Source organism: Microcaecilia unicolor, chromosome 4 (assembly GCF_901765095.1).
Source record: "Microcaecilia unicolor chromosome 4, aMicUni1.1, whole genome shotgun sequence".
Taxonomy (NCBI): domain Eukaryota; kingdom Metazoa; phylum Chordata; class Amphibia; order Gymnophiona; family Siphonopidae; genus Microcaecilia; species Microcaecilia unicolor.
The window spans coordinates 239,875,321-239,896,634 of record NC_044034.1 but is presented as its reverse complement, the minus strand read 5'-3'; the positions used below and the strand labels follow the sequence as shown (position 1 = coordinate 239,896,634).

The 21,314-nt window shown below is 41.4% G+C and overlaps 1 protein-coding gene across 1 annotated transcript in view; it reads right to left on the bottom strand.

Annotated features, from left to right (window-relative positions):
* The window catches only part of DOCK9 (dedicator of cytokinesis 9), a 719,745-nt gene that overhangs the window by 209,549 nt on the left and 488,882 nt on the right, over window positions 1-21,314 (bottom strand). The window contains 2 exon segments of the mRNA XM_030201354.1: window positions 13,125-13,258; window positions 20,483-20,606. Of these exon segments, the coding sequence (XP_030057214.1) occupies window positions 13,125-13,258; window positions 20,483-20,606 (258 nt within the window).

Below are 21,314 nucleotides of genomic sequence, written 5' to 3'. Positions count from 1 at the left end.
TAAATGCTGTAAAATGCAATATTTTATGCTTAAGTAAACCACATTTGAAGATGTTTGAGTTCACAATATATAAACATAAATTAAAATAAAAACATTTCTCAAAGGAAGTTTTTTAGACCATTGAGAAGACTGGGGTCCAGTAAAGGCTGGCACTAAGATTTCTTTGCTTGCTGCCACGCTGAAACATTTGAGGTCTTTTTCCTCCTTTTTAAGTTTTTTTGAATAAAATACTGAATGTGTTATCTGTTATAAGATTTACAAATGTTTGAGTCTTCAGCTTTGAGGATTATTTATTCTTCAGCTTCGAGGGTTATTTATACTATGTAAGCTGCTAGCCATTGTACTGATAATTCTGGGGAGCCAGCAGCGTATACTTGTTTGCTGACAGACAGCAGTGCGTTCCATGGCCCTGCAGGAGTAGGACAGGAAAGGACTAGTTTTGTGTTTACTTTTCTTCTCCCACCTGTGAATTGAACGGGACCCCTTAAATATTTTTTTCACCTTATCCAGTTGTGTTCACGGAATGATGAAAGTGTCCTGAGTGAGGCATCTGATTAGTATCTTCGAACAAGAAAGTGCATTTCCAAGACAAAGAGATTCACTTTTGGAGTTCCCCAACATTTAATAATTTTGCGAGTCACTGTCCTTAAATACATGTAGATAGGTTGCAGAAAAACTCCTAGTTGAAGAGCCAGTCTCCAAATTCAGTATGCTTCCAGGGAGAGGGGGAGAAAGCCCATTCCACCTTGTTCATTTACATAAAATATTGTCACTTGGTTATCCAGACAGCGGAGAAGTATTTTGTTCCTTATTAGATGTTTGAAGGTGGAGATGGCATAAAGATTGTTCAAAACTCTAGAATGTTGATAAAGAGTTCCTTTTCTTGAGACCAGAATCCTTGTGTTTGATAATGATGTACATGTGCCGCCCATCCTCTGGGAGATGTGTCTGTTGTCAGAATGAGAGCTGGAGATGGCTGATGGAAAGGAGCTCTCGCTAGTAGACTGCTTGCAGAAAGCCACCAATGCAGTCCCTTTTTATATTTGAGGAGAAATTTGAATTTATAGAGAAGGGGTTGACTGAATTGATTCCATTGGGCCTTTAGACCCCATTGAATAGGTCTCATAGCCAGAAGTTTGAATAGTTTTCTAGCTAAACAAGTGATTCAGAGAAGATGAAACGAAAGATGCTCAACTATGACACAGCATTCTTGAGGAAGGTAAGTTTTCATTTGCAGAGTGTATTTGTGCCAGTATAAATTGTAGGTTGTAAGTTGGAGCTAAATGTGATTTTTTCCAGATTGATGATAAAACCCAGAGAAAAGAGTTGTCATCATGAATTGAATGGAGGAGGATTAGTAAGGTTTGCTTTGATGAAGATATGAGGCTCCTTTCTTCCTGAGGCTGTGACCACTGCTAAGCACTTAGCAGTGGTCACAGCCTCAGGAAGAAAGGAACCTCATGGATACACTGGGCACTGAAGAAAATCCAATGTTAGGACTTTGTACTGAAAATGGTGGTTTTGAAAGGTGAAACAGATACTTCCCAATCTTGAGGACAATTCAGGATATGGGCATAAGCATCCTTGAGATCCAGAAATGCTAACCAGCTGTTTTGAACCAGTACAGGTAAAATAAAATGGAGAGTGCGTATTCTGATTTTTCTCTTGTTGAAATGATTTAATTAATTTTCTGAGGTTCAGAATAGGTCTTAAACCTCCTGATTTCTTGGGGATTAGGAAATAAAGGGAACAAAACACCTGACTGTGGTCTGATGAGGATACAATTCTACTGCTTGGTTGAGTAGGAGGGAGTCAAACTCCTCTTTGAAGGTGAGTAATTGTGAAGTGAGGGAACACTAGCTGATGACAGAGTTGGGTTAGAAAGATGACAAAAATGTATTTTGTATCCATAGCCAATGATCTTCAGTAGTCATTTGCCTGCTGCAATATGGTGCAATGCGTCTGAAAAAAAAATGCTCTAACTGGAAAATGGTCAAAAGCTAGGTTTGATTTTTGAAGTTGGCAAAGGAGTGGTTGCTTGGTATTTGTGTTTGAGGCCACTGACGCTGAAAAGAAGTTTAATTTGAAGGTCTAGGTGGAGGTTGGCGTGTATATGGTTGGTATCTTCTCTTGTAGTTGGACTGGGTATAATAGTGAAGAACAATTTGCGTCCTTGAATAATTATGCCTTCTATGAGAATGTTTTTAATGTAGGTAAATTATCTTTGAGAGACCATCTTAGACTTTTGTCTATAAAAAAGGTTTTTCCTTGACAAGGTGCATCCACTAGACAGCCTTGTAGGTCTTCCGTAGTCCTGAAGCTCTAAGCCAAGAAACCCTTTTGGCTACAATACTGCGATTCGAGAAGTACTACTGTATGTGTCATAAATATTACAAATGTGATTAAAAGCAGATTCTTCTATCAAAAAAAAAAGTAAACATTCGGTGGAATTAGATGCGAGAGTCTAGAGAATGATAAAGTTGAGAATGCTGGAAAAAATAAATTTGCAGCTGATGGGCAGCTATTCTTGAAGGTAACCTAACTCCTGAGAAAACTTTACACCCGACTGTATCTAAGGCTTTGTGGTCCTTGCCAGGAGGATAATATGAAGATGTTTTTGAATGTTTAGTTTTATTTAGGACTGCTTCAAGGACTACAGAATAATGTGGTAACTGGAGTTTCTTGAAACCTGGAGCTGACTGCACCTTCTATTTGTTGTCAAGACGTTTTGAGATTTGCTGTGTAGAAAAACTATACTACCAAATCTTTGGCTGCATGCCCCGTAAAACGGTATGAATTGGCACTCCTATAGGTCCCTTGGGAGTATCGATAGCTTTCATAATTGCCTCAAAGTCTTTCCTGTGCATATTAGTGGTTTCCGCCTCCACAGCTAAGTCTTAATATTTTTTGAATGAATTTGGAGTAATTAATACCCTCCAAAGAAATCTCCTGTTTTGCAGGATCTATGCCTTACTAGTGGAAGGAATGGAGAGTTCAGAGATGTGGGCTGTTCCTCTTCATCACTTGAGTAAGCCTGAGAACCATGATGAGAAAAATCTTGCCAACGAGGACTGCCAACTGGACTCTTAGGGATTCTGAAGGTGTTGGAGATGGATCACACAGCTGAGGAATAAGGGATCGACAAAGACTGGAAAGACAAAGGGTTTGTAAAGCTGTGGAAAGTTGGAGGCGATGATGGTTGTTGAAATATCATTTGAAAAAGCTGCAGTACGAGGAGACCTGCATTCTGCGTAGTCTGAAGAACAGTAAAGTTAGATTCAGTGGTAGGCACAGATAATTGGGATACTTCAGAGGAGTGGAAAGAAGCTGCTGTGGGTGGCTTTTTTTTGTGAGAAAGGCTGAGAGGCTTCAGATTTAGGCAGACTTATTTTTCTTTGATACCTGTTGAGAAATTGAATACTTTTTGAACTATTATTGGTGAAGGACTAGAACAAATAGAGCATTTATCTTCCTTCATAACAAAGGAGTATCAGGATGAAGCACTAGCTCTGTCACTAGAGTCATGTGAAGAAGAATAAAAGACTTTCAGAGACTTATGGTACAGCTCAGTAGATGACTGCTTCGTGATTCAGGTCACTGATTTTGCCATGTGCTCTGCCAAAGCAGGCTTTACCGACTGTGCCGAAGGTTTTGTTGAGGGAAGTAAATCCAAGCACTCAGTGCCAAGACTCTTAGGTACTGTCTGAGAGCCTGTTGAGTTAGAAGTGCATTGGGTGCTAGAAACCTGAAATCCTGCAGGTACCTGCAAGAGATGCCTTTTGTGTCAGCATAAATTTGCTCCATAAATGAGAAGAGGAAAAGTTATGAAGTAATTATCACCTTTTCCCGATGCTGTGAGGGGTCAATGTCCGCTAATCAGCGCAGAAAAAATTGAACTGAGGAGACAACTGACGTCCTTGAGGTGGGAAGGAGATCTTGGCTTCTCATTGGTTAAAAAGACTGTCAAGTTTGAGACAGTGGTTCCAGGCTGGCAGCTTACAGGAACAACCTCTAAAGAAATGACCACTGTTACACTTGCCCAGTCTGTGACTGCTTTCAAAATGGTACGTGCTTTTTATTGATAGTTTGACAGATGTCCAGGAGGATGTTTTCAATGCTGTGGCTTGTATTCAGGACTTCTTAATTATCAGACCTGTGAATCTCACAGAGTGTAAAAATCACACAATTTTTTTTCTGCAGCAGATCAGCATATTTGATATCAAGGTTAATGTGTATTGTATGCTGTATATTGTACCAATGTCATTGAATAATATCTGTGATATGAAAAACCTCTGCATCTGTCTTCTCTGCTTTTAGTGTACTGTTACTTCAACTCCGCCTAATGTCACATGATTTTAACAATCCCCTGAATGTGATATTAAGCGGGTTTGACTGTAGTATACTGCATAAATGTAAGGGGGAGGACAAGGGCTCCTGCTAACATGCATAACTTACAGAATACAGTAAGTTACACATTCTTGTCATATTTAGGTACATGTAGTTAACACTGGGTCTATGGCTAGTGTGACTGCAGGCATGTAAAGAGTAGTTACTTACCTGTAACAGGTGTTCTCCGAAGACAGCAGGCTGCATATTCTCACAAGTGGGTGACGCCACGTCGGCCCCGGAGGATTTTAAAGCAAAATCTCAAAATCTCTTTACGGCGTTCCGTCGCGCGAGCGATCGTACTGCGCATGTGCGCACACCTCTTCCCGCTCGCTGTGCGGACACGCCCCTCAGTTATATCCAAAAGATAGAGGAGACAACTCCAAAAGGGGAGGTGGGAGGGTTTGTGAGAATATGCAGCCTGCTGTCTTCGGAGAACACCTGTTACAGGTAAGTAACTACTCTTTCTCCAAAGACAAGCAGGCTGATATTCTCACAAGTGGGGTATCCCTAGCTTCCAGGCTTACACAACAAACAGTGGTCAATTGAGTCTCGCAACGGCGAGGCCAGAATAAAAATTGACCTGAAAAGAAGAAACATCTAAATGAGTGTAGCCTGGAACAGAACAAACATGGGCTTAGGAGGGTTGGAGTTGGATTCTAAACCCCAAAGAAGTTCTGCAGCCCCGACTGCCCAAAACCGACTGACGCGTCGGCTATCCTGCTGAAGGCAGTAGTAAGATGTGAATGTGTGGACTAATGACCACGCCGCAGCTTTGCAGATTTCTTCAATAGTGACTGATCTTAGATTAGCCACCGACTCAGCCATGGCTCTAATTTTGTGAGCCGTGACATGGCTCTCTAGAGTCAGTCCAGCTTGGACAAAAATGAAGGAGATGCAATCTGCTAGCTAAGAAGAAATGATGCGGTTTCCGACAGCAACCGGCATTAAAGAAATAAACAACTGGGCGGACCGTCCGAGGGAGCTCGTCTGCTCCACGCAAAAAGTGCACAGCTTGCTTTCGCCAGGGCTTGCAAGATGAGGGAGAAAGAATGTTGGCAAGAGAATTGACTGGATCAGCTGGTACTCTGATAGCTGCGCCAGTAAGAACTTTGTCTGCATGCGGAGAACTACTCTGTAAAGATGAGGAGTAAGGTAAGGCGCTTGAGCTACTAGAGTCTGAAGCTCACCGACCTTACGAGTTGAAGGAACAGCCACTAAGAAAAAACGACCTTCCAGGTCCAATACTTTAGATGACAGGAATCCAGTGGCCCGAATTGAGCTTGCAGCAGCTGGATGAAAACGACATTGAAACCCCAAGATACTGAATAAGGAGTGATAAGGGCTCTGACCGAAGCATAAGAGCCAACTGTGAAAATTATTGTGCTAAGCTCAACAGAAATAATCCCCCCTAGACACATAGAAGGAATTTTCTCAACACTGGGGGAGAAATAAACCTCTCATGAAGTGGACAGCTAAAGGCTGACCTTTTACACATTGATGATAAGCTCTCATTGCACGAAGATGAATACTGACAGAGTTGGTCTTGAGACCAGACTCAGACAGGTGTAGAAAGAACTCAAGCAAGGTCTGTATAAGACAAGAGGCAGGATCTAGGGCCTTGCTGTCACACCAGACGGCAAACCTCTTCCATGAAAAGAATAACATCTCTTTGTGAAATCTTTTCTGGAAGCAGGCAAGAGTCGGGAGACACTCTTCTGGAAAACTCAACGAAAACTACACATTCAACATCCAGACCGTGTGAGGCAGAGATTGGAGGTTGGGATGTAGAAGTGCCCCCTCGTTCTGTGTAATGAGAGCTGGAAACATTCCAACTCCAGAAGAAGAGGGAATCGTATCTGACGTAGCTAGAAAGGAGCAATCAGAATCATGGCTCCACAATCTTGCTTGAGAATCAGCAAAGTCTTTTCCACCAGATGTATGGGAGGATACGCATACAGAAAACCTGTCCCCCAAAGAAGGAGAAAGGCATTCGATGATAGACTGCCGTGAACCTGCAGCCTGGAACAGAACTGAGGGACTTTGTGATTGGATTAAGTAGGAAAAAGATCCACTGAGGGGGTATCTCACTCCCGGAAGATCTTTTGAGCTACAGCCATGCTCAACAACCATGACTGTAGCATTATCCTGCTCAGTCTGTCGGCCAGACTGCTGTTTTCGCCAATTAGATAAATGGCTTGGAGAAAACATGCCGCGTTGGCGGGCCCACCGCTACATCTGCATGGCATCCTGACTCAGAGGACAAGATCCAGTACTCCTTTGTTATCGAGTACATCACAACCCGATTGTTTGGTTGAATTAAAATAATTTGGTTGGATAGCCAGGAGGGATGCAACCCTCGCGAGCAGCTTTTGACTGAATAAGGTGGACGGGAAGCCTCAGAATCAAAATGGAGAGAATTAAACACCTCTGAGGGGAATTCCGAAGACTGGCAAACAGTTGGGTCACATCCTCTAGATACCCTAAAGTTGATACCACTGGGAAGCTAGGATGCACTGAGCGGATGTCATGTGCAAAAGTGCCATGGGTGATAAGGGAACACATGCACTCCCAGTCCATGAAGATACGCTGCAGAACAGCCAGGCACTAGGAAAAACATACTCTGGACGCAAAGTGAGTATAAGTATCCTGTAAGTCCAGAGAGCATAACCAATCCTTTTCCTGAAGTATGGGAAGAAGAATGCCCAGGGAAATCATCCTGAACGAAATCTGTTTAGGCCTCCTATGTCTATGATGGGACGCAACCCACAAGGAAGGACCTGGAATAGAAACTCAACCCTTCTTGTTCTGGTGGCTCGACTGCATTGCACTGAGAAAGACAGAGAGTTCCTCTGCAAGTACTCACTGATGATGGAAGCTAAAGGATTAAGCTCCCAATGAACAATGTGGAGGGTTTGATTCCAGATTGAGAATGCAGATTGGCCGGTACGGACGTTTTTTTTTATAGTGGCTATGCTGAATTGGAGCCAGTCAAAAACCCCTCTCTGGTTCCTGCGGAACAGCTGCAGGAGTCTGATTAGGTGCACGCCGCTAACTAGAACGAGCGTGCTGAGGCATAGCTTAAACCGGCTGTCGAGAAGTAAGAGTATACGTACGACCCCTTAAGGCACAAGGAAAACTACTCTTCTCTTCAAAGAACTTCCGAGATGAGGAAGTGTAAGCACAGCATATCTACAATTTTCTGCTGAGTCTCCTCCCCCAGGTGAGAGGCACACAGTCATGAGAGTCTGCGCATCACTGTAGCTAGAGCAGAAATCTAGGTGTTACATTACAAGTGTCGAAATGCCATTGGACAGGAACTTGCAACACACCGTGTGCCACCTGACCACTTGGTGAAAAGGTGTAGCCTACTCCGGTGGGAATGCTCGTATAGATCTGGCAGGACTTGGTTTTGGACGCGATCATGCCAGCCTGGTACGCCATTCCCCAAAGGAGGCTAAGGATGTATGCTCTGGCCCCGGGGGCGCCGAAGCAAGTTCTTAGAACTCCTATCTGTTCTGAGTGGCAGAAGACTCAGATGAAGATGGTAGTCCAGGACCTCGAGCATCTGCATTGGGTTGATTCACAATCTCGACTGTAATGTCAAGACAGATAGAAGATCTAGAGGATTCTCAGCAGAGAAAACCCCATGACCTTCATGTTCATCAGATGAACCATCATTGAACTGAGCTAACTACTCAAACAGAGCAGCTCAGATCCAAACATTGACCAGTATAGAGCAACTGTCATACATACAATTATACCAGAACAGCTATGGAAAATTATGTTCTCCTGTAGGCAAACTGGCTGTTCTTAACATGCATTTCTGGGCCTGGAAGCCAAGGTATGGAGGCGCGGTAAGTTCTACGACGGGGTCAAGAAGTTGCCCCAGTAGGCTGCGAACACCCATACCAGAGGCAGCATCGGTGAAGGAGACCAGGTGAAAAGCTAGATGCCGCAGGAGGCGGTAGCACCCATGGCATCCAATGGTACCCATGGTCCCAAAGCCAAGGACAAAATCTGGAAATGCAAGGGAATCAAAACCAGACTGCCAGGTGACTTCCATAACAGAGATGCGACCGATGGTACCGATAGTACCCATGGCACTGACGGTACCGATGATACACATGGTACCGATGACCCCCGGTACCAATGGAATCCATGGTACTTGGCACTGATGATAGTCATGATATCTGGTATCGATAGTACCCACGATACTCTGGTATCGATGGTACCCTTGACATGTGGTACCGATGGTACCCATGATATCTGGCACCAACAGCACCGACGGTACCGATGTACACATGGTACCGACGGTGCTCAAGACACCTGGTACCAATGGCACTCATGGTACCGATGGTACCTGGTCATGATATCTGGTATCGATGGTACTCATGTACCGACGGTATCCATGATACCTGTCCATGGTACCGATGATGCCCGATACCGATGGTACTCATGATATTCGGTACCGATGGGCGATGATACCTGGTACCGATGGTCGATGGTGCCCATGATACCTGGTGCCGATGGTGCCCATGACACCTGGTATCGACGGCACCCATGCACCGAAGACACTCGGCACCGACGGTACCCATGGTACCGATGATACCCGGTGCCGACGGGACCCACGGCACCGATGACACCCGGTACCGACGGGACCCATGTACCAATGTTCCTGGCACCGATACTCCTCGGTACCGACGCACCGACGGCACCAATGGCACCGATGATACTCGGTACTGACGGCACCCATGGTACCGATGATACTCGGTACCGACGGTACCCATGACACCCGGTACCGATGATATCCATGGAACCGATGATACCCGGTACCGATGGCACCGTTGATACCTGGTACCGGTATCGACGTCCAATGCCAGGATACCTCCATAACAGAGGGAGCAACGCTCTCGGCACCGACTGATGTGAAGCCCCGATACCTCCATAACAGAGGGAGCAAAGCTCTGGGCACCGATGGTACAGACACCCGCTGATGCGCCCGAATGACCTGCCAAGCAGGAGGCGCCGAGGCAGGTGGAGACCTATTCGATGCATAACTATACCCAGCGTGCATCGGTCTCTGTCGGACTCATGAATGATCTCCTTTGGGCATCCCTGGCAGAGTAGAATACGTCTCGTCTTTGAGACACTACTTGCGCTTCACAGAGAGATGATCCGGCCCAAGACACATCCGCCGATGCGCCCAAATCTCCTTTGGGCATCCCTGACAAGTAGCATAAGTCTCGTCTTTGAGACACTACTTGCGCTTCACAGGGAGATGATCCGCCAGAATCTCCTTTGGGCATCCCTGACAAGTAGCATAAGTCTCGTCTTTGAGACACTACTTGCGCTTCACAGGGAGATGATCCGGCCCAAGACACGTCCGCCGATGCGCCCGAATAACCTGCAGAGCAGGAGACGCCGAGGCGGGTGGAGACTCGCTTCAAAGGTGACACCACTGATTTTGTGTCACCAGGTTGCCCATTCAGTGGCTGAGCAGGGATGCACCTGCTTAACATACACCTTCACCACTTGTGTTGAAGCAGGCTCTCACAGCTCTCGAGAGCCATTTGTTTAAGTTTTAATAAATGGATCTAAAAATGTGGGCTTCTTTTATTTGCTGGCGAGAGAGAGCCCACAGATAACAATATACCAGCACTTTTATAAGAAAAAAGAAAAGAGAAGCTTATAAGCTTTGTTTTCATTTCAGGCACAGCCCCTTGTGACTCTGGCAATTAGTTAACTTTTTCTTGCCCCAGGTACAAAAAGAACCTGTATAAATATAAGCCACAATGAGCCTGCCATGAAAAGTACAAATGAAAAATAAAGAACACCCAAAAGGGTAAAATAAAAAAAGAGATTTTACTCCGAGGACCTGATGAAAACACGAAGCCCTAACGAACTCCGTGTCTCCTCAGACGCGGAAAAAGAAAAACTGAGGGGCGTGTCCGCACAGCGAGCGGGAAGAGGTGTGCACACATGCGCAGTACGATCGCTTGCGCGACGGAACGCCGTAAAGAGATTTTGAGATTTTGCTTTAAAATCCTCCGGGGCCGACGTGGCGTCACCCACTTGTGAGAATATCAGCCTGCTTGTCTTTGGAGAAATGTAAGATACACTGATGTTTGGTTACACTTGTATTCTTTAATAGAACTGGGAATCTAAATGGAGGTGTCCACTTAGAATTGTCACCTACATGGTTAGCATTAATGTCATTTGACTTGGCTGACATTCCAATGTGTTAGAAATCATGATTTCAGACTGCCCTTCCTACCTAATAATTTAGAGATTGCTCCATCTACAGCTTTTCAATACAGAACACTGCCAATACAATAAGAATTATCACACTCTGAGGATGATTTTAAAAGGCATTTCCAGAAATAAATAGCTTTTGCACACAAAAATGAGCTTTTATAAAATGCCTGATATGCATGTAAACTTATGCTCATAAAGGACAATTCTATAAGTCCCCACATTTACATGCACATCGCATAGTAGGCAAATGTTTAGAATACTAGCACTTATACATGCATGTGGGCACATATTCACATTAAGTGCTAGCAGGGCACTTAAGCACTATTCTACTAACAACCACAAATTACATAGTGTGTATTTGCAAAGGAGTATACACAGGAGTGGGAGCATTGAGGGGGGGGGACAGACAGGGATCTCACTTACAAATTATGCTTGGTCCTGCCACATTTAGGTGCCTGCACCTATGCAAAGCTTAGAGCTGATGTAACTGTGGGTGCCTAAATGTTAGTTACACTAGTATTCTATAACAGAACCTAAGCTCCTAGATTCTGTTACAGAATAAGCTTCTTCCATGTGGCCTCAGTGGGTCCTCAATGGAGAGTCCCACTTATAGTATTGTCTCCATAATGCCTGTATTTATTTTACTTAAAAATTTCTAATCCACCTACAACTAAGCAGAGTATGATATAACATACATAATAGTAACAAATGACAAAACAAGACATATCCTCATCAATCCAAAATCACTAAAAAGGACAGGCTCATTCCCACATCTTAACAAAAAAAAAATGTGTGTTCAGGCCTTTCCTAAACTATTCCACACAGACTCAGATATATAGGCAGCCCCTTTCCACAGCACAGGTCCTGCACATGAGAAAGCAGTTGCACGAGTTTCTGCATAGACATTTGTTCACTTGAAACTTGCATTTCTTATCATAAGGCCCGTGCGGGCTGGTAAACATGTATCACGTACAGCAAAACACAGAATCTGGTGAATTAACTTCATAATCCTGTACTGAACATGATAAAAATTTGGCAGTCAGGTGTCACATGTTCGAACCTCAGAACACCAACTATCAATCTGGTTGCAGCATTCTGGGTGGTTTGTAATGACTGCATCTTTGATTTAGCAATTTCAAGATATAATGCACTGCAAAAATCAATCTGAGAAAGAACTCTGCACTACCGATGTATGCCGACAGCATTGGTTTTAATTTGGCAAAAAGATACAGTTGGAAAAAAGAGGAACCAACCACACTCAGGATTTGATAATACAAACAAGGGTCAAGAACTACTCCCAACAAATGCATCTTATCTTTTAACAGGCAATTCAACATCACCCACCTTCACAACTCTCAACTGAGACAGCTCCTCATCCTTCCCAATGAACATTAACTCAGATTTTCCTAATTCAGAGTCAACCTATTCCTACCCATCCAGTCAGCTATTGCATCCATACAGTTCGACTTCGCACTCGCCCATTGCAATCCATCTTGAACAGCAGGAAAGAAAAATTGTACACCGTCAGCATAAACTCTATTATATGCATTCAAACACTTTTCCCTATTGAAGCCATGTAGATGTTAAATAAGACCGATAATACAAACCTTTGCGGTACCCCTCTAGACAGAGATACAACTGAAGAAACTCTCCCTCCACTAAACAACTGCATACTACGCCCTTGCAATAAAGACTCAAACCCACTCCAGACAGCTCAATTAACACCATACCCATTTAGTTTTTCCAATAACAAATTACGTTCACTGCATCAAAAGCAGAGGAGACATCAAGACAAAACATCTGCCCTTTATCCATCTGTCAAATGACATCCAGAGAAGACAACAGAATCTCAACCCCATGATGTGCAGGGAAATCATACTGATGGTTATCTAAACATTATGTACTTTCAACAAAATCCACCAATTGAGTCAATACCACATTCTCAACTTTCTTCAACAAGACAGGTATAACAAATAGGCTTATAATTCCCCAAACATCTAAGGTATCCCGCTTCAACAAAGGTTTCACAGTTGACACTTTACACTTCACAGGAACTCTCCCCAGACTTAATATTAGTACAGGAGCTACATCTTTAGCTAACACTCTTATAACAACTGATCAGCAAGGATCAACCAAAGACAGAGTCAAAGCACTCACAGACCGCTCCTCTTTTTTTTCTGTAGCTCCCAAGATGACGACCCAACCCTGTATGAACTTAAGTTTACCTAAACTGAGTAGAGACATTTTTGAAAGCAGGGAGAAGGGTTGTGCAGATTTTCCCTTTGAAAACTATTCCATGGAAACTCACATTACGCTTTCCCCTTGAAAACTGGTATAACATGCATGAATTTAAAACATAAGTTAAGCAGCCTGATGTAGAATTACCCTCTGCACAAAGAGATGGTCTTAAAAATTTCACATTAGGAGTTTGTTAAAAATTAGCATGGCAAATTTCTATATCATAATAGTTGTATTTGTACCTTATCCAAGGAATTGCTCTTATCACTGTTCCGTTCTGGAAGACTGTTTCCTGAATCAGTGCTTATAAGAGATCCCCTGGAGTCAGCACTTTTCACATAGTTGATGTTCGGGGTAGATGAGGTGTGAGGAGAAGCTTAGAAGACAAGAAAAATATGTATGACTATTAAAACAAAAGGTAAGATGACAAATTACTTACAGGTTAGTACATACTAGAAGATAAAGCTACAGCTGTTCATTAATGTAGAAGAAACTAGTCACAAGTTTTATACACTGATCGCCAGTATGGCATAATGTAAGCCACATTGAGCCTGCAAATAGGTGGGAAAATGTGGGATACAAATGCTACAAATAAATACACTGAAAATTGTATATGCCTCACATATCAATAATCATGTATCATAGGCAATTTGCAGTATTTCCCAAGGCACAATATCTTCATGCATAAAAATTTCTACAGTGCAAAAACATTCATTCCCGTTACTATAATATGAATTGAAAATGAAAAACATGGCTACAACTCAGAAGATCAAGGTGACCATGCAATATAGTCATAATCCAACATACTCTCATGCTTATAGCATTCAAAGTGCACAGAATAATAATTTTGAAGCATTTGTTTTATGCACCTCCAAAAATATGTTCTTTATAATTTTCACGATGAGTACTAGAATGGTACATATCTTGTTCCTGTATAGCACTGCAGCCCTAGCTTTGATGTAAGAAAATTGCTTCATTTTAACTTTTAGTATATGATATTGCAATGCAATATGAAGCAGAGTTTGGTGACAAGGTTAATAAGTAGTGAGTTTATCCTAGATCACAAAGTTTGCATCATGTCATGAAAACAAAGATGATAATGGAAAACACATATTACAAATTGAATATTTCCATAAATTATACTATACCTACATGTCTCAAGGATTCCATATAAAATTGAATTGTGTTACTGCTTAAATAAAAGCTATGGAAATAAAAGTCACTTTGTAAAAAAAATTTTTTCAGAAACTGTTCTATTATTAGTAAACTGACTTGCTAATTTAGAAAAAAAAATACTATGTTGCTATATAGAACTACTACTTTAGGGCTCAGGGCTGTTCTTTAAGGAGTTGAACTTACTGGAAAATAACACCCTACATTGTGAAGGTATTAGATAATGAAGGCAATATCAAAACAGCTGGATACGGTTGATTCCTTCATTTGGCTAACATGTTTTAAGATGCACTTATTGGCATAATACAGGATACGTTCAAAACAATTACTTAACTGATTTTCTTTTAAAAATGTTTTATTTTTGAATGCTTAACATGGCATGCATGCCCTTGCTACTCATTTGTATATTTAGTAAGTTTTATAAATCATGTTACTGAGCAAACTCATCCAAAACAGTTTACAATATACAAAATTTAAAAAAGAAAAGTCAAATTGTAGAAACAGGTGAACTCGAAAACCCACATCTTTCCTCCTTTAAGGGAATAAAAATCGACAATTGCTCCTAATAAACACATCACACAATATGAAAAAAAATAAAATCTGGATGTTTTTGGGTGACAGAGTTCCATTCACTAAAAGTTAACTTGCTTTATAAAACTAAGCATATTTTTGATTAAAGCACAAATGTATTTAAATTTAAATACTGTACAGAAATGCTACTAGAATTTCACAGCATCAACATCTAGCACCATCTACCCCTTTAGCAAAACATTTCATGAAAAAAAAAAGTTATATTACTACCCTAAATATTTTACCTACATAATTTACAAACAACCAAACTTAACTGTTTCTCCATCTAAGATACAGATTCTCTTAAAAAAAAATTTTTTTTAATCAATATAATCTAAAACAAACCCCTTTCTACCCAACCCCACATTCTAAGAAATTCATCTTGCAAAATAAATGTTTCTCATGAATCTAAGGATTGATGTCAGCAGTGGCAGAAGTCCAAATAAGAGGTCCCCAAGCAAAATTTTGCTGAAGGTTGGGGGAGCCTACTCCAATCTAAGCTTTAAATTTATAGAAGGCAAAGAACACCAAACACTACTTTTAACAAAGTTACCAGGTCACCTCCTTCCAGCTTTTTTCACTTAAATCTCTTGAGGCCACCAAACAGCTGAATAAATACTTCACCTCATCTACAACTGCCAGGCCAAAGTCTTGTGATAACAGCTGCATTATTTCACTGCTGTTATCATGAGACTTCAGCCTAACAGTAGGATATGAGAGCTTAAGCATTTCTCCAGCTTCAGATGCTCACATAATTTAATTGAAGTAGGAGGAATAAAGCAACGTTGTTACACCTAAGCAGTGTTTACTGTGCTTTGCCTCCATCAGCGTGGAGTCACTGAGCCAGGGGTGGCTCAGGCAGAATTTACACCACTGTCCTAAAGCCTATTAAGAAGTTCCATACTACTGCAGTAGCATCAGGAAAAACTTGGTAGGCAGGGTGAGCTATTTTCAACTTAAAATGTCCAGCTTCTCTCTAAACTATACTTCTAACAATAGGCAAAGTTTCAGATGGGCAGCCCCCTCCCTCTTTAAATGCTGCAATGTGCTTATGCTAAATTGCCCCCCTCCTGACTGCCAATACTTCCTATCCTTTTGCAGCACCCCCCCCCCCCCTCAACCAAAGAAAGCAGGCAAACTATACCTATGCTTCAGACAAACTCACTGAGGTGTATTTTCAAAGCACTTGAACTTACAAAGTTACATTGTAATCTATGGAACTTTGTAAGGCTAAGTGCTTTGAAAATGAGCCCATTATTAAGTGGCATAACACGCATGCCTCACTTATTCCAACAAAGCAATGATATGAAATGATGTTGAAAGAGTATCTTTAAATATGCATCATGTTAGACAACAGAGACAGAGCCACCATTCAAAGAGGAAGACACAAAATATATTTCTAGTAAAGTGTGAACGAAAATAATGCACAGTCAAAACAGCAAAACTATAAATAAGAAAGACTGCTGAATCAGAGCTGTACCAAGCAGAAACTGAGTCATAACGTAAAGTTTCTGAAGCGAAGGAACCTAAATCTGAAAGAGAAAAAAAAGGGGGGGGAACAGATCTGTTCCTTAAAATACATGATTAAAGGTTTTATTCCCCTTTTTTTGAAGGCTCCTGGCACTTTTTTGTTTTGCTCTTTGAACTTTTGTTTGTACTTTGCTCCCTCTCTTTGCTGTACGAGCCTTAGAGGACAACCACATTGTGAACCCCAAAGACACCAACTTTATTTGAAGAGAATGTAGATTCTGGAAAGTAAGTTCTTGCCAAGATCTGAGATGAAAGCAAAAGCAGATGTTAGCTCAGCAAGGAAAACTGTACTAAGACTGAGTAAAAAAGTAAAAACCCTAATGAACATAAGGGAAGGAAGAAGCTGCCTTTATAAGTTGACCGTGAAGCAATTACCTCTTCCTAAGAAGTAATCTCAGCCTCCTATCTGGACAAATCAGTGATACAGTGAGAATATGCATTGGTGCTGCTGAGAAATGGAAGTCTATCACATCAGTGAGGATTCAGTCAGAAGAGAAGAAGGGTCAACCCAGGACAGTATAAGAGGGTAAAAATGGCTATGACTATGCAAAGACGACCAGCTTGACCTGAAAGAAAGGATTCAGCTAGGAGGATGTGAACTGAAGATCAGTGGCTAAGACAGAATAATTTAGGAGCCAAAGACCGTCATTTTGTAAAGCTGAATGAGTCTAAACTTTATTTTAACTATAATCCTTAGGGGAATAGAAAAAAGGTAAAGAATTGCAGATTTGATATACTGCCTTTCTGTGGTACAACCACAGTGGTTTACATTATATGCTTGCAGGTACTTTCTCTGTCCCTATGGACTCACAATCTAAGACAATTGCATGTTGACTGAACAAAATAGCCTGAGAATCCAGATGCAAGCATGCCTGGAAGCCAGAAGTATTGCTCAACTGGGGAAACCAAAGAGATTGGATGGCTCCCTGTCACAGCGTACAACAATTCTATGTAGTGGCATTATATCACTGCCTCATAGATATGACAGAATAAGCAGTCAAGATAAACAACTGAAATCACGATACAGAGCTCCCCACACGTGCAAGCATGGGCCCATGAAGTATTCATGGAAAGCCAAAGACAGCCAAACCATGCAGGTACGCATGAGAGAAGCCAACGCTGTTAAGCACAGTGAAGAACCACCAATAAGCAAATGTAAACCTATATTCACATCTGAATCTAGCTGAGTAGAAGCTATTAAATTTGGCTAAATCCAAGCTGATAAACTCATCCAGACTACAAAAGTGGGATGAATGCTAGCTGCGAAACCCAGGAAATTCAAGCTCTGAAGCTCTACTAAATGTATTCGGCTACTTGTGGCTGAGAAACATTGTAAGCTTGGTTAAAAGCATGGTATTAAGTTTGGCTGAGGGATGTCAGAAAGTGCGGTCAAATCAACACTGTAAGGCACCACTGACATCATGCCATTAAGTTCAGTTGAATCTATAATAAAAACAAATGAAACCAAGCTGATAAGCTGGACTGATATGGTGATAAGTGCATGAGGCTCAAAATATCAATGTTAGCCAAACTTTTGCCATTAAGCACAGCCAAAGAACAATGTTAAATTAAGCAGAATTCATACTAATAAACTGAATAGAAATCATTCTGCAAAACTCTGGAGTGGAGATATGCTACTTAAAGAGCTACAGAGAGATTGAACTTGTGATGCCTGGTTCTTTGCCATGAACCTCGGCTGGCAGCTTTAACTATTAAGGTAGACCACCACATAGCTCAGGGGTCCCCATAAGGTGGCTTAATGATAGCATGATGCTGAATCTTAAAAATATTAAAATAAAAAAAAGAACCTAGAGACTTAAGAAGATTGAGCGAGAGAGGCTAACAAGGGATACCTTAGCTGCTGATGAAAGCTCCGCAAGGCTCATGACCGGCATCACAAAAGAGAAGGAATAGCAGTGTATTTGAATGTGAAAGAATAAAAAAAAACCCACATAAAGTCCACACCTACTATTCACGAATGCATCACACATTCACCTCAGAACTCTCATTCCCGTAATATCACATCATTCATACCTTCAATCACAGAAAGATATATATCATATGTCTTTATGCCTTCTTATCGCCCTCTAAGCTCCCATTGTTTCCTTCCAATGTTTCAATGTTTGTGCTCCATTGTTACACTCCCAACGACACTTCAATTGTTTCGTATAATTATGCAAAATGTAATCCATAACCAATCTGTAACAAATTGTAATTCCAACATTTAACTCATATTGTAAGCCACACTGAACCCGCAAAAAGGTGGGAAAATGTGGGATACAAATGCAATAAATACATAAATAAATAAAAAGACTAAGGGCTTCTTTTACAAAACTATGCTAGTGATTCCTGTGCGGCAGCACAATTTTGTTGAAGAGGCCCTAAGTGCAGGCAAGAGCTGTATACAAACTAGCACTGCTATGAGAGATAGCAAAAACGAGAGAGCTGTAGACCTGGAGCAGGTAGGTGAAAAGGTGTCAGGAATTTTTTTTTTTGAAACTACTCCTGGTCATTTTCTTAAGATTGCTTAGATGAGCATTTTGGTAAGAAAAGGAGCTCAGCATGAACATCGCAGCATTAAACAACAGAGAAAATGAAAGCAAAATATCACCACAAAATAGAATGGCTCCTTAGCTCAAAGACGGTCTGGTTAACAACTATAGCTCTGGTGGAGTACACCAATTAAACAGGCAATGTAGAACAACCTATAACCCATAGAAGGTCATGAATAGATTTGTATTTTTATAGTAAGTACTGTTCTCAAGCGGAAAGCCTCACTCAACATGCCCATGTCATACTGATAATAAAAACAGTATATTGCTATCTGAAAGTTAAGCCAGGCACCAGCCCCGAAGGCAATAGTGTAGGCTTGAAAACAGAAATATTAACAAACACTAATGGCAAAGGTGGTGCTGAGATGCACAATTAGAAAGGTTTAACTCTTCTCTAATAATCACTGTTCAATCGCCCAAGAATCAGAAATGGTGAACAGCCCCCCCAAGGGTTCTGGTGGGAAATCACCACTGGAGCCTTAGCGATAATTGTAAACAATATAAAGAAATGCAGTAGGATTTGAACTGGCCTTCTCTAGCAACAGCCTAAAACAGCCCAGAAGTAGGAAAAACAAATATCATAAAGGTTCACTGACTAATTGATCGGCTGCAAACAGGAAACATTTATTGTGCTTGTGTCTGGTGAGAGAGAGGGTACATATAAACCCACAGACACTCCGACAGAGCACTGAAAATGGAAAACCCCACTGAACAGGTAGAAACATAACACGTCTTCTAAAAAAAAAGATATCAGTAGTATGGTGGTGGTGGTGGTGGTGAGGCTAGGAAACTCAGAACCTCAGGGATATACATCTACTCCATGGCTCTCACTTTTTTTTTTTTAACCTGGAGCTAAAGCCAAGCAAGACATTCCTCAAACTCAACTGAAACCCAGTGATTATACTGGGTCAGGAGAATAAATCCAAGAGCCCCCCCCCCCCCCCCCCCCCCACAATCAACTGAAATGCAGTATAGCTACTGGTTCACAAAAACTAGCCTAAAAAACATACAGAATAAACTTCCAGAGAGTAATTAAAGTTCAACTGAGAACTTTAATTTTGAAAGTTTGAAACCAGGTCATGAGCTGTACAACTGGTCCATCACCCATCTGATGGAGACAAAAAAAATACTATGAGTATATGAATGCACAATGCCCTTATGGCATGCACCATAGAGAACTACTTTCTTTCTGTGTCTTCATCCACTAGTTGACGGACATAACCCACAAGTTCTGGACTGATTTTTTTGCAATGGTAAGGAAGGGCCTCAGTCACCCATTTCTCTGGACACCATGGACACTGGGATTATGCCATGCTTAACCAAAGCCAAACTAGAAGAAATTCTTCTGCTTGATGGTCATTTTGCCACTGACTGATGAAAACTGAAAATCTTACAACCTGTCTGCATCCACCATTACTAAGCACCACGGATACAGTAATCACTATTTCATGTTCAGAAAAAAGTGCTGCCTTCCTGACAGTCTTGAACCAAAGTATAGTTCACATTCATATTGTCATCCTAAAGATCAGGAGAATTTGACTCCTACCAACTGTATAACCATGTATACAACTCCCACAGCAGTAGTGCTCTTAAAAACCACATTTCAAAAATTATAAAAATAGAAATTCATAACTGATGACAGATATACACAAAAAATATCAGTATCATTTAAAACAGTGTATTAGAAACGGTTAAAACAGATGAATTCCTACTCCTGTGATTTCTCATGTACGTTTGTCTTTAACAACAAAGTTGAAAAAATGAAAGTACATTACCAGTGCCAGAGATAACACCAAACAGATCTTTATGAAGATGGTTATCCAACGTATTTCCTGATTTCTGGGGTGTTAATGTAACATTTCCAGGAGGCAAACTGACAACAAGTTCATCTTTTGCACCCTGTGATTTGAAGAGACAAAAAATAAAGAGACATCATAATAACGATTAGCAGTTGAGCTGCTTGTTTCACCATAACAGCACTCTACCCAATAACCCTGGAAAAATCCCTACACTTCAGATTATGAGAGACTTTCCAAGCAGTAACACAGGCCAACATTCTTTAGGGAGAGTAGGCTGTTAACGTAAAGAGCTCCTCAATTAGTTTCTGCTGGCTTTCTTTTAATTGATCTTTCTGCTTATCTCCAGCATACAGTTACTGTAGGGTCACTGCTGTACCAAGGGCTATGCTAGTGATGCAGCCGCACAGGGTACAAATAAGGAGGAGGCGCAAAGATTGCTCACAGTCCACCATCTCCTTATGGTGGTGAAGCAGGCAGGCTGGGGGCACCAGTGGGCAAGTTGCTCAGGGTGCAGTCCTGTTTCGGATAAACAAAAACATGACAGAAGAGGAATAGAATAAGAACTTGCAACTATTCATGAATTCCCTACAAAGGATATCAAGTGAGATTTTTTAAGTTGATTCTAAAACACAAATTTAAAGAATCAAAAGATCCAATGATGGATAACGTTTCACAGCTTTAGGCTCAGAAGAGAAGGCACTTCTGATAAACACATATGAAGTGCTATGATTGGTCAGAAAAACAGTCCATTAACAGCAGCACAAATTCTCACAGTCAACAATCTGAATCACTATGACATACCTAGCAG